Consider the following 11,493-nt stretch of genomic DNA (forward strand, 5'->3'; position numbering starts at 1 on the left):
ATATATCCTATGACAACGAGTATTATGTTATTTTAAACAGAAATGAAAGGAATAGTTTAATCTTCTGCATAGTTTCTTCGTAATTATGTTGCTTTGACTTTCTGAATCTAACAACGCTTTACAAACATTTGCTTTCACTTTCATTTACTTGTATTTTTGCTGTTGTCAATAATACAAACCCTGTTAATTGTTTGTTACCATTTGTATGCAGCTGTGAAGTCTCCAAAGTTGTATTATTATCTTCTATCATGCTTGTATTAATTACATGTGGTATTTGACTGTATGTATATTCGTGTAATGTGGTAGATGATGCTAGTAATTTTTTATTGTTTTGAGAGCGCGGCTTTACTTGCTGTGTACGGTTGGTTTCATTCGTGTTCTGAGACGGTGTGCTTTGATTGTGAGTTTCACCATCTGAATTTTGTAAAAATGTATTGTGATTACGATTGCAACGTTTATATTTTCCTGATTTACAATTTAATCTGAATTGTGTCAGTGAATGTAGTATCTCCACAAGTTTTATCCTTTGTTATTAAAAATAAAATATTGTTTGTAATGTGTATTTACTTTAATTTCTGCGTAGTTTACCGTGTTCCTTTATTTTTTCTTAAGTGTACATACTCTTCTGATTGTGTTCGTTTCCCTTGTCGTATTTCCCCTGCTTCATGAGATGCCAGGGCAGAGACCATAAGTCCAGGGTAGATACGGAAGTGGGACAAAAGTAGCGCCTGCGAAATAAAAATAGGGCCTTTCATGTTTCTTTAGGTCATGGCCCCATGAAAACAACAAACGCATGAAGAATGTCTCGAAAAAAAGCGTTTGGCAGAAAGACTGCGATATTATTCGCAGCAAAATGAAAAAGAAGAAGAAATATGAAAGAAAAAAAGAGAGAGGAACTATTAAGACTGTTAACCAAATGACACCTAGAGAAAAACGATAAGCTAGAAAGTTATGGAGCGAAAAGGCAAGACTGCGGAAAGAACGTTTAACACTCCAAGATATTACTATTGCTCCTGTAACCGCACGTAGTTCAGACAATGAGGTTCCTCCACCTCATAACGAAAATGTTAACCGACGAGCGCAAGCTGGACGGCAAAGGTCAATCCGTGCAAGGCGAGAAAGGAATTTATTAATAAAGACACAGGCAGCCCAAATCGGTAAACTTCAATTTACGGTGCAATGTTACAAAAAACGACTCCAAAGATTAAAAATACCAAATAAGGAGGTAACTCCAAACTCAAAAGTAAACAACTTACTAAATTCATCAAATTTATCGAGAGATGTTGTCAGAAAAAAACTGTTGTGTGGAGAAGTTCTTTTCCAACAATTAAAAACAAATTTTGCTGACTTTTCAACTCAAAAAGAGAAGATTGTTTAATAAAATGATAAGTGGATAACTGTTGAGTAGCGACTGACTGTTTGAAAAAACAAAGAACAAATACAAACTATAACTATTGCTTTTGTTTAGCAAAACAAATTTATGGCTTCATATCTTAATGATTCGTGTGTTATGTTTTCTTATGAATTCGTCGGTCACACGGTTGACCTAATCATCATGAACAAACCATTTTCTTGCGTGAAACCTTGTGACCTTTCTTCGCACTATCTTGCAGCTTCACCTTTGACATTATCGCAACAGTGTCATCTTCTTTTGCTTGCGTTTGCAATCGAAGTTCTTCCGCTACAGCCGCGTTGTTAGATTTTCTAGATTCCTCTGGGTAGGATCCCTAGAATCCCAAGCACAGTGGAAATGGTTATTCTGCGCTGGTAAGGTGCATAGAATTCGCGTGATTAACATTGATTACAGAATTTCCTCCCCAAACTTTTTCATTTTTATTGCCAACTGCTCTAAAGCGGAAACGTGTTCAGCAATATTGCCATTTTATTTCCATTGATAATCGAAGAACTGTTTTTGAACAAGAGATAAACTTTCGTCGGACTTCCTATCGAACACACTTTGAAGCTTTTTCCACATTTCTTCGGCCGTTTCACAATTCATGAGGAGTTGTGACGGTTTGGATTCAAAAGTGGTAAGTTAAAAACGATAAGTTTTCTTGTTATTCTGTCCAGTTTTGTTCATCTCTTCACTAATTTTTCATGGTCAACAACCCCTGCTTCTGGTTTGCTTTCTTTACCGGTGCATATATCCAAGGCATCTTCGCTGTCGAGTAACGTTTGGATCACAAAATGCCATTGATGGCAATTATCCGCATCCCACAGTTTTTCGACTTTAACTTTATCAGTTTCCATTTTCAACCGATTAACCGATGCGCGTTTAAAAGACAGCGTCTGGGCCCATAACCTGTTGAGTAGCGACTAACTGTTTGAATGAAGAAAGAACAATTACAAATTATAACTATTGCTTTTGTTTATGGCTTCATATCTTAATGGTTCATGTGTAATATTTTCTTATGAATTCGTCGGTCACACGGTTCATTATACATCATTATACCAACAAAAATTAGTGAGTATTAGAAAAAGAAAATATATTGAAACCTATAAAGAAAATACAAGCGAAATTAACATTAATAGAACCAAAGCGAGACACGAGAAGAAAATCTAGTTTTGAGAAAAATAATTTAAAATTTCAGGGAAGAAGATTCAAATAGTAGAGTGTACGCCGGAAAAAAAGACTTTGTAACAAAACAAGGAATAAGAAAACAAACGAGTTATATTGGACACTTTAACAAACTTACACAAACTTTTCATAGCGAAATCCAACATTAAAATTTCGTATGGGCTTTTCTGCAAGTTCCGTCCCTTTTGGGTTGTCCAGCCACGCTGTGGGAAACGTAACACATGCTTATGTATAAGCACAGTAACTTCGATTTAATGTTGAATTGTCTACCCCAAGCAATGATAATTCTGTATCAAACCACATGGGTCTTCTAAATACGATTTGTTGCGATAGATATAACGAAATAGTACATTACGTATCGAGGGAAGAAACAGGGATTTTTCAGACTGCATGTGAGATGTTTCTGTTCTTCCCGAGGTACGTATACTATTTTTTGTCATGTTTGTGCGGAAATCTCGTCATTAAATTGATAGTTGGCGAAATAAGAGTAAATGATTTAGAGGTTAAAAAGACATTGTCATTGAACAACTGATTTCTGCGCATGCCCATAAACTTCAGCGCATGCGCTCAAAAGGCTAATTTCATTGCTTCCCGATTAAAACACGGCTGAAAAGAGGCCATATCTTCCCTATTATAACTAGAAACCTTTCTTCGACACGAGTCCAATATAATGCATCAATATATGACTGTAAAATCAAAACCCTGACAGAGCAATTATTCACGTTGACTTTAGTGAAAATTATCAAACTAAATAAGCAAACGTTTCATTTGGAGGGTCGAGAGAAGAGCTGAGCATTCATACGGTGGTGGCTTACATCAAAGAAAAGGATGGTGAGTTAAAATGCTCTTGTTATTGCACGTTATCAAGAAATTTGTCACACACCACCAGCGATTTGGACACATTTACAACCTTCCTAAACAAACTGAAAACTTGCAAGTGATGGACCGGTCACACAATACCGTAATAAATTTATGTTACATGCATTGGCAACAAAATTGCAAGATTTTCTTCCAAATCTCATAAATTTCACATGGAATTTCCACGAAGAGGGTCACGGCAAGGGTGCTCCTGATGGAGTAGGTCGCTGGAAGATTTGACGAAAGCCCTCCAGAAAAATTCTGCCAATATAAAAGTTTTAACCATTGATGAAGAAACTATTTCAAATAAAGAAGTAGAACTTGAAGCAACCGGAAATTTAAAAGCTTTCTCGGGCACTATGAAGGTCCATCAAGTTACAGGAAGTATATTTCGTCCCAATTGACAATGAAGAGCTTAAGCTGTTTCTGTGATCTTGAGGTCTGCAATCATTTTGCGCTCGGTACCGCGCTTGCATATTGATGATGTGTATGGGCCTGAAACTGAATCTGACGACGAACTACTAAAATAAATAAAGCCTTGTTTATTCCTTAATTTCATACAAAAAGCTACAATTAAATATGGTTACACTTGTACTTAAGATACCTGATTGGTTTGATTGCATTTGAATATACATTATACATTGTTTTAATACATATGAGCTTTTAAATGTATTTTTCTTATTATTTTTTATACATTCTTTTATTTTTTAACACATCACTATTTTGTATGTAAATATCATTAGTGCTACTAAGGACCTCTTTACTGAGTGAAAGCCTCCTCCATTTTTCTCCACTTATCTCTATCTTTTGTCTTTTCTATCCAGTTTTTTACCGCTGTTTTTATAATTCCGTCGAGCCATCTCTCTATTGGTCTTCCCCCCTTCTTTTACCTATTGGACCTTTCCATGTGGTTATCGTTTTGGTTCATCTTTTATCGTCCATACGAGCAACATGGTCGGCCCACTTCCATTTTAACTTCTTGCAATGTTGTAAAGCATCAATAATTTTTGTCATGCTACTGATATCAGTATTTTTTCTTTTATGTTCTAGTTTTAGTTTCAGAGTGCTCCGTTCCATGGCTCTGGATTGTTAATATTTTATTTCTTGTGAATCTGTTGAATACCCACGTTTGTGATGCGTATGAGAGAATAGGTGGAATACCAGAATCTAGGGCTTCAGTCTCTTCGGAATATTTGACTTGAGAGCTTCTTACTAAGAAATTTTGTTTTCTAAGTTTAATAATTCAAATTACATTAAGAAGACTGTATAAAGGTTTAACAGTCTGATCTGATAGTTATAAACTATCACAAAACAAATGTATAAATAAAGTTGATTCTTAAAAAATAATGACCTTTTTAACTCCCCTGTACAGTAAGGTATCCTACCCTGGCCATCATGTACAGAGTATCTCCCCTGGCCCCTTAAAAAACATGTAAAAATTAATTAATTGAGTGACCATCTTAAAGTAATATACAAAATACTTGTTTACATAGTATTACTTTGGAAAGACATACTTTCCTAACATCAGACCACCTCTTGACGTAGAATCGCCTAAAACGAGATTTAAACTTATTTATATATAACTCTCATATCTATATGTTAAGGCAAGATATAGCGGGATACATCAAGACATCTTTTGTGACATTGCATTTAAAGCCCATAGTTTATAAAAGCCATTCCTAGAGTAGAATAGTTATTGTAGCTTAAGACTAGACCCACTATTGTTTGTACTTTGTAATAATAAACTTTTCTAAAAAGTCTATGTTCCAATTTTGGAATATAGCATATATACGTATATTGATATTTATTTGGAATATAACATTTGGCGCAGTCAGTAGGATATTCGGGTCCGTTTAATTCGTAAGTTGAAAGAAAAAGTGCGAAAACAGACAATTTAAATATATTCCGTGCTTCGTGGCCCAATTGTGGACAGTCGAATACGGACAATTTAAATAACATTCTGTGTTTCGTGACTTTTGTGAACTGCCGAATTTTTAAGTGTTTCCCAAGAAGCCTTCCGCCTCTTCCGATACACCCGGACGTTTCGAAAAAGAAGACGATTGGTCTCACCTACACTTTCTTCCGCAGAGGACAAATGGGATTTGGCTACCTGGTGATCTTTGCCGTAGCAGCATATACAAGGTAGGTGGTCTAAGTCATTTGCCACTTCCTTTTACCTCTTTTGTATCAATATTTCTCTGATAAGCAGTTTCCTTTTTATTTAAGTACCATTCTCTATAAACATTTATAAAATGTCGAATCCTAATATTTCGGAAACCTTACTTGAATTAGAGGAAAATGCAACTTATTCTAGAAGAGACCTTTTAGAATTAATACCTCATTTCGACGGTGTTACACCAATACGTGGAAAGGATACACTTCGTTTTTTAAAATGCGAATATTTCTGACGTGCAATACCTATTACGAATTGTTCTTAATCGTTTGTCAGGGCGCGCAGGACGCATAATTTTAGCTAGACACTATGATAAGTGGGAAAATATCAAACAAGCATTGATAACAAATTTTGGATTAGAACGTTCTTCCGAAGGTTTAAAAATGTTTCGAAATTCTAATAAAATTTCAATTAAAGATACGTATAATAAGATCGCCAAAATACGAGACGATCTTACAGCATCCTCTACCGAAAACATTTCTGATGATTCAGATCCTATTACAGTTCTTTCCGATTTTATTGATAAAATCGCTACTAGCACTTTCTTAAACAATATCCCTAAAGATGTCGAAATTTCAATAGCTCATATTAAAGCTGAAACACTCGAAGTAGCTTTTTCTCATGCACTCGTAGCCTAAAAAAAGACTAAAAGAACGGGATGATCGAGAAAAATATACTCAATTTAAAACTCAAAGAAGTAGTAACACAGCTAATAAAATTTCTATTAAAAAACCTTTATAAAAAGAGAACCAACTAATGATTCTCGAATAAATTCTAACTTTGATTCTCAACAACACAGTACCTCGAATTTTTCACGTTATAGTGATAAAAATTCTAGGCCAAGTTTTTCGGGCTCTTCCATTAAAAGCTTCTCTTCAGAATCATCCAAGAACACAACATGCGAAATTGCAAATGATCAAAGTGAAATTGATGGTTCCGACAATGAGGAAATTAAAGAAAATCATTTAAACGCAAAAACGAACGAAACAGAAGAGGGTTGTTCGTTCAATTAAATCAAAACCCCTCTAATTGAAAACCTTTGTAACTTTAAGATCAATACCACTAAAATTATTACCGAAATATTACCATACATTTCATCAAAAGTAAAAAATATACCAGTTACGCTGTTAACTGACACCGGCGCCTCCGTTAACCTTATAAAGTACAAATCTGAGTTCAAGAACTTCATAAACAAAAACGATAGAATAACAATCTCAGGACTTAACGTTGACTCATTAAAAACAGTAGGTACAATCATCACAACATTCAAAGGGAAAGATATAAAATTTCATGTTTCATCATTAGACATACCTCTGGATGGCATCCTAGGCATTTAATTTCTGAAATCATTAAATTGCAACTTAGATTTACAAAGTCACTACATTAGATTCACAGACAACAGCAAGATACCAATTATGATGAAACAGGTACAAAAGATCGTTAACCGTGTGAACTTGTAGCCTCGATCAGAACAAGTAATAAGAATAAAAACTAATTTAACACCGGGCACCGAAGGAATTTTACCTAAATTAAATACAGAAAATAAATTATTAATTCCATAATATTTAGTAAAGGTAGATGAAAACAGTAATATTTTTAAAACCGCTGTTAATTTAACCGATAAGAATTAAATTTTTCAGTTAATAAAGTTTTAGAATATACTACAAATAGCGCAGTAAACGCCATCTGTATCACGATGCTACATTTTACGTATGCCCCAACAAGGTCCACTTGTGTGGATATCTACTTGCTGAAAACGAATCCCGGCGTAGCCAACCCTTAATCGAATAAAATAATTCGAAGTGGTCTCTATTCTGTCGAAACTGCCAGACGCGGATCGCGATTTCGATCTTTTTGGAACTCATCAGCGCGTAGCAGGCAGCTCCTACAGAACACAGACCAACTTTTACCTGTTGTCTTAATAGTGTGTTTTAGAAAATACTACTAGCCACTTCATATTCTTCCCCTATTTGGATCGTTCCCGAAAAGATTGATAGTTCAGATAAAATAAAATGGAGAATGGTTACAGATTACAGAAACTTAAACAAAATTACAGTTCCGGACAGATACCCTCTAACCAATATCGAAGAAATTTTAGTCAATCTTGGACATGCTAAATATTTCCCGACCCTGGATCTGACCAGTGGATTTCATCAGCTAGAGGTTCATCAAAAGTCCATTGCAAAAACTGCCTTTTCTACACCGAACGGTCATTATGAATGGCTTCGGGTTCAACGTTCAGTTCACTTTTCAACGAGCAATGAACACGATTTTAACCTCTACATAATGCCTTGTTTGTCTTGACGATATTGTAGTATTCTGAAACTTGCTTGAGGATCATTGAAATAAATTAAGAAACGTTTTTAAAAGGATTCGGAAACATAATCTCAAAATTCAACCTGAAAAATCCGAATTTCTTCGGAGACAGAATTTTTAGGCCGTATTATTACTACAGAAGGTATAAAACCACACCCAAACAAAATTAATGCTGTTAACGATTTTCCTGTTCCAAGAAATCCTAAAGAAATCAAATCCTTTTTAGGTTTAACTGGCTATTATCGCAAATACATTCCAAATTATGCAAAATTAGCTAAACCTTTAACTGCATTATTGAAAAAAGATATCTCATTTGAATTCAAAAATGAACAATTGGTGAGTAGGGTAAGATAACCGATTCTAGCACAGAGGAGTAGGTAAGTGACGAAACGTCATCGTTCGTAAACATGTCACTGTTGAATCTGTTACTGGTCACATGATGTTATTGGCTCTTGACGATGTCAGTGAGTGTAAGCATTAATACATGTATTGCTGAATTTATAATTGAAAAAATGAGGATTTTGAAAATAATTTATTTAGTGGAGAGAGGGAAAGAAGTAGGGATACGTTTAGAAGGAGGAAAGAGATGTGGTTGAGTAGAAAGGAGTATAAATGAAAGACAACCACAGGAGTGTTGCACATAAAAGGTAGAATTGTGAAAATTGAAGTGCGGGGATGGATGTAAGTAGCGGCAACGGTATCCATGAAGTGTGTGGTGGTGTAGAAGACGTACAATATTGGAACGTTGTTGAACATGTGGAGGTTTTGGACGAGGTACATCGTAATGTCGTGTTACATAGAGGAGACTACGTGGATAGACAGCAGTACAGTGAAAGTAAAGCAGTGAGGTATGTAAGTGACATCAGTCGGATGAAAGAGTGGAGCGTAGCCCGTAAACTGTTTGAGTGCAAAATGAACTATAAAGCATGTTCTGCTTACGTCTTGTACTGCGATAGGAGTAATCTTCGTTATCTACCTATGTGTGGGAGTTGTCGGTATGGAGCGAACAATGGTAGTATAATATCGTTGTATACGCGAGTACCGAATTTGTGGATGTTAGAAGTTCACCTCCACGACGAAGTCCACATTCATTGCGGATGGTGCGGAGAGATTTGCAGTTGCGAATTTGTTTGCACCCATAACCATCATTTAAGGAGGGATAGTGTATTTGAAGAAGGTTATGTGAGGGAAATTTGTAATAATATCGTAAATGTTGATGGAGCGTAAACATGTATATTGTACAATTTGTTCTGAAATAAATGATGATGTAATGTGGAAGTAGATTTAATAAAAACAACATGTAGGTAACAGTGGTATATATTTGAAGAAGTGTGTCAAGGTCAAACTTGTGGGAAAGGAAAGTTTGGCAGGGTGGGGAAGGAAAGGAAAAGGTAATTAGGAAAAAAGTTAGTGCAAGGATGGTGTCATCATAATGGACCGAAAGAGATGACGCCTTTGTTCAGCTGAAGTGCAGAGTAGGCAGGAAAGTGTATGGGTATCATCGATCTCATAAAGAAGACCCGACTTTTCGCAGAGGTATGAGTGAACCCCCTGACGACAAGGTCGACAGCAGGAGTTCACAACATCGACGTTATACATTCTACAGCTGTAACAAAAAAGTCGAGGTGTGTTATCAAGACATTCTTGACAACAGAACCCTGTTGCAACGTTACAGCTTTGACGAAGACGTTGACAAATGTTGCATTGCAACCGGGTGATAGGTACAATTGAATTGGTTGTTTGTCGGAATGGTGAAAGGACAGTGGATACACGAGAAAGATCCATTGTAAACCGCAAGACCCTTCTCATGAAGTGATGCTCTACGAAAGTTTCAATGGTTTATATAGGAAGAAAGGTGGTGGGGGAATAGTGGGGATGATGAAGTATTATTGGGGAAGGAGTATAGTATAGTGGGGGATTAGGAAGGTAGGAATGGTGACATAAGTTTGTATGTAATGTTGGAACAGTAGTAATTGTTTATTGGTGAAAAAGTGTAATAATGGAAGAAGCGTAGAGAAGATAAAAGTTGTTATTTATAATGTACTACCCGTTTATGATTTCAATGGAGAGGTGTCGCAGAAGAAAAGTTATGATAGTAAATTTGGTGGAAGTCGATGTGTTTCAAAAAATTATAAGTTAGTGTAATTAATGAGTTGAACGAGTGAGTAGTATATGAAATGTTAGGTAATGAGATGTAGTATAAGAACAGAAGAAACATATTTATAAAATCCCTCAACGTAATAAATGATGGGGGTAAAAGTGTAAAACGGACCATTTATTAATTTTTTTGAAGCATAAGGAGATACAATCTTGCAATAAGTTATGTTCTTAAAAGATGCTACCCAACAGAAGTTATTAGAAACTAAAAAAAAGAAAATAAAAAAAAATAAAGTTGACAAAATCTTAACACTTTCAAAGTTACTTAAAAAATAGAAGCATTGAAAAAAAAAAAAGTGTTCCTCTTGTGAAATGTATGTTTAAGGGTAACTAAAATGATCAAGCGTAAAAAAGTATGAAAATATTTTTTTTACATGGTTTAACCCCATACTTTCAGCCCCAGAAAGTGTATGAAGGGTGGACGATAGCGGAAAAATGTTTCAATAAAAAAAGTTCACCTTTCAGTGAAGAACGTTTTCCATCGAGCGAATGTGGTGAACCGCTGTTATTAAGGAACTTAGTTTCTACCCTTAACTTGTAGAATTAATTAGAATTATAAGGAGTGGTTTTAGAAAAAGAGACCCCTCTCTCACTGTTAATACTGACAACTGGGTCTACAAGTTGGCACTATCGCAGTAGCTGAATTCACACAACTACCCCGTTCGGACTTAACGCCCCTGACCCCCCCTCACCCACCTCTGGCGCCTCCCCCCCCAGTAACCCATTTCCCTATGATGTTTTCAGCGGATTTTCTTCTCACCCCATTTTGCATCACTCGCATACCTATACACAGCGTCTCCTAGGAAAGATAAAATCGTAAAAAATCAGGTACCATCATTTTTCATCATTTACAGTTAATGTTACCTCCGCACATGTTGCTGAATTACCACTTCTAACACCCTTTAACCTACCCCGTTTACTTTTTTTTTTTTTGCACTATTTTGTTTCTTGTGATTTTTTTTTTTTTGGAATTAATTACAATACATAAATACTTACTACAATAACACTTCACACTTAATCATTCACACACTTTTCCACCGGATCCTTGGGTACATGCGCCAACTGCTGCGCCAGCTTCTGTGCACCCACACAGAGCCGCTCATACCTCGGGCGCTTCGTTTCCACCTCATGCCCCAGGACGTCTTCTTCGAGACGCAACCTGTCTTCTTCTTCCACTAGTTGCGTCTCTTTCTCCGATAGTTGCAGGATTTCTCTTTGAAGACGAGCAATCTCGTCTTCTAAAATGGTCCTGCACTTTCGCACTTGGGCAAGCTCTGTGCTCACGTTACCGCGAGCATCGCGCTTCCTCTCCCAAGCTGACGTCAGTGCCTCCATCTTTTCTCGTACATGATGAGCACTTACCATGACGCCTTCTAAACGTTCCATCTCCTGCGAAAGCGTCATGGGGGTG

The 11,493-nt window shown here is 36.2% G+C and overlaps 1 protein-coding gene across 1 annotated transcript; it reads left to right on the forward strand.

The window, feature by feature from the left end:
• The first annotated feature begins 8,495 nt into the window (after positions 1 to 8,495).
• Positions 8,496 to 10,275, forward strand: LOC112904793. The gene is made up of 2 exons (XM_025975771.1): positions 8,496 to 8,998; positions 9,029 to 10,275. Exons 1-2 carry the CDS (start codon positions 8,601 to 8,603, stop codon positions 9,150 to 9,152), a joined length of 522 nt encoding a protein of 173 aa, XP_025831556.1. The 5' UTR covers positions 8,496 to 8,600; the 3' UTR covers positions 9,153 to 10,275.
• The last annotated feature ends 1,218 nt before the right edge of the window (positions 10,276 to 11,493 follow it).

This window comes from Agrilus planipennis, unplaced genomic scaffold (assembly GCF_000699045.2).
Source record: "Agrilus planipennis isolate EAB-ADULT unplaced genomic scaffold, Apla_2.0 scaffold153, whole genome shotgun sequence".
NCBI classification, from domain to species: Eukaryota; Metazoa; Arthropoda; class Insecta; order Coleoptera; family Buprestidae; genus Agrilus; species Agrilus planipennis.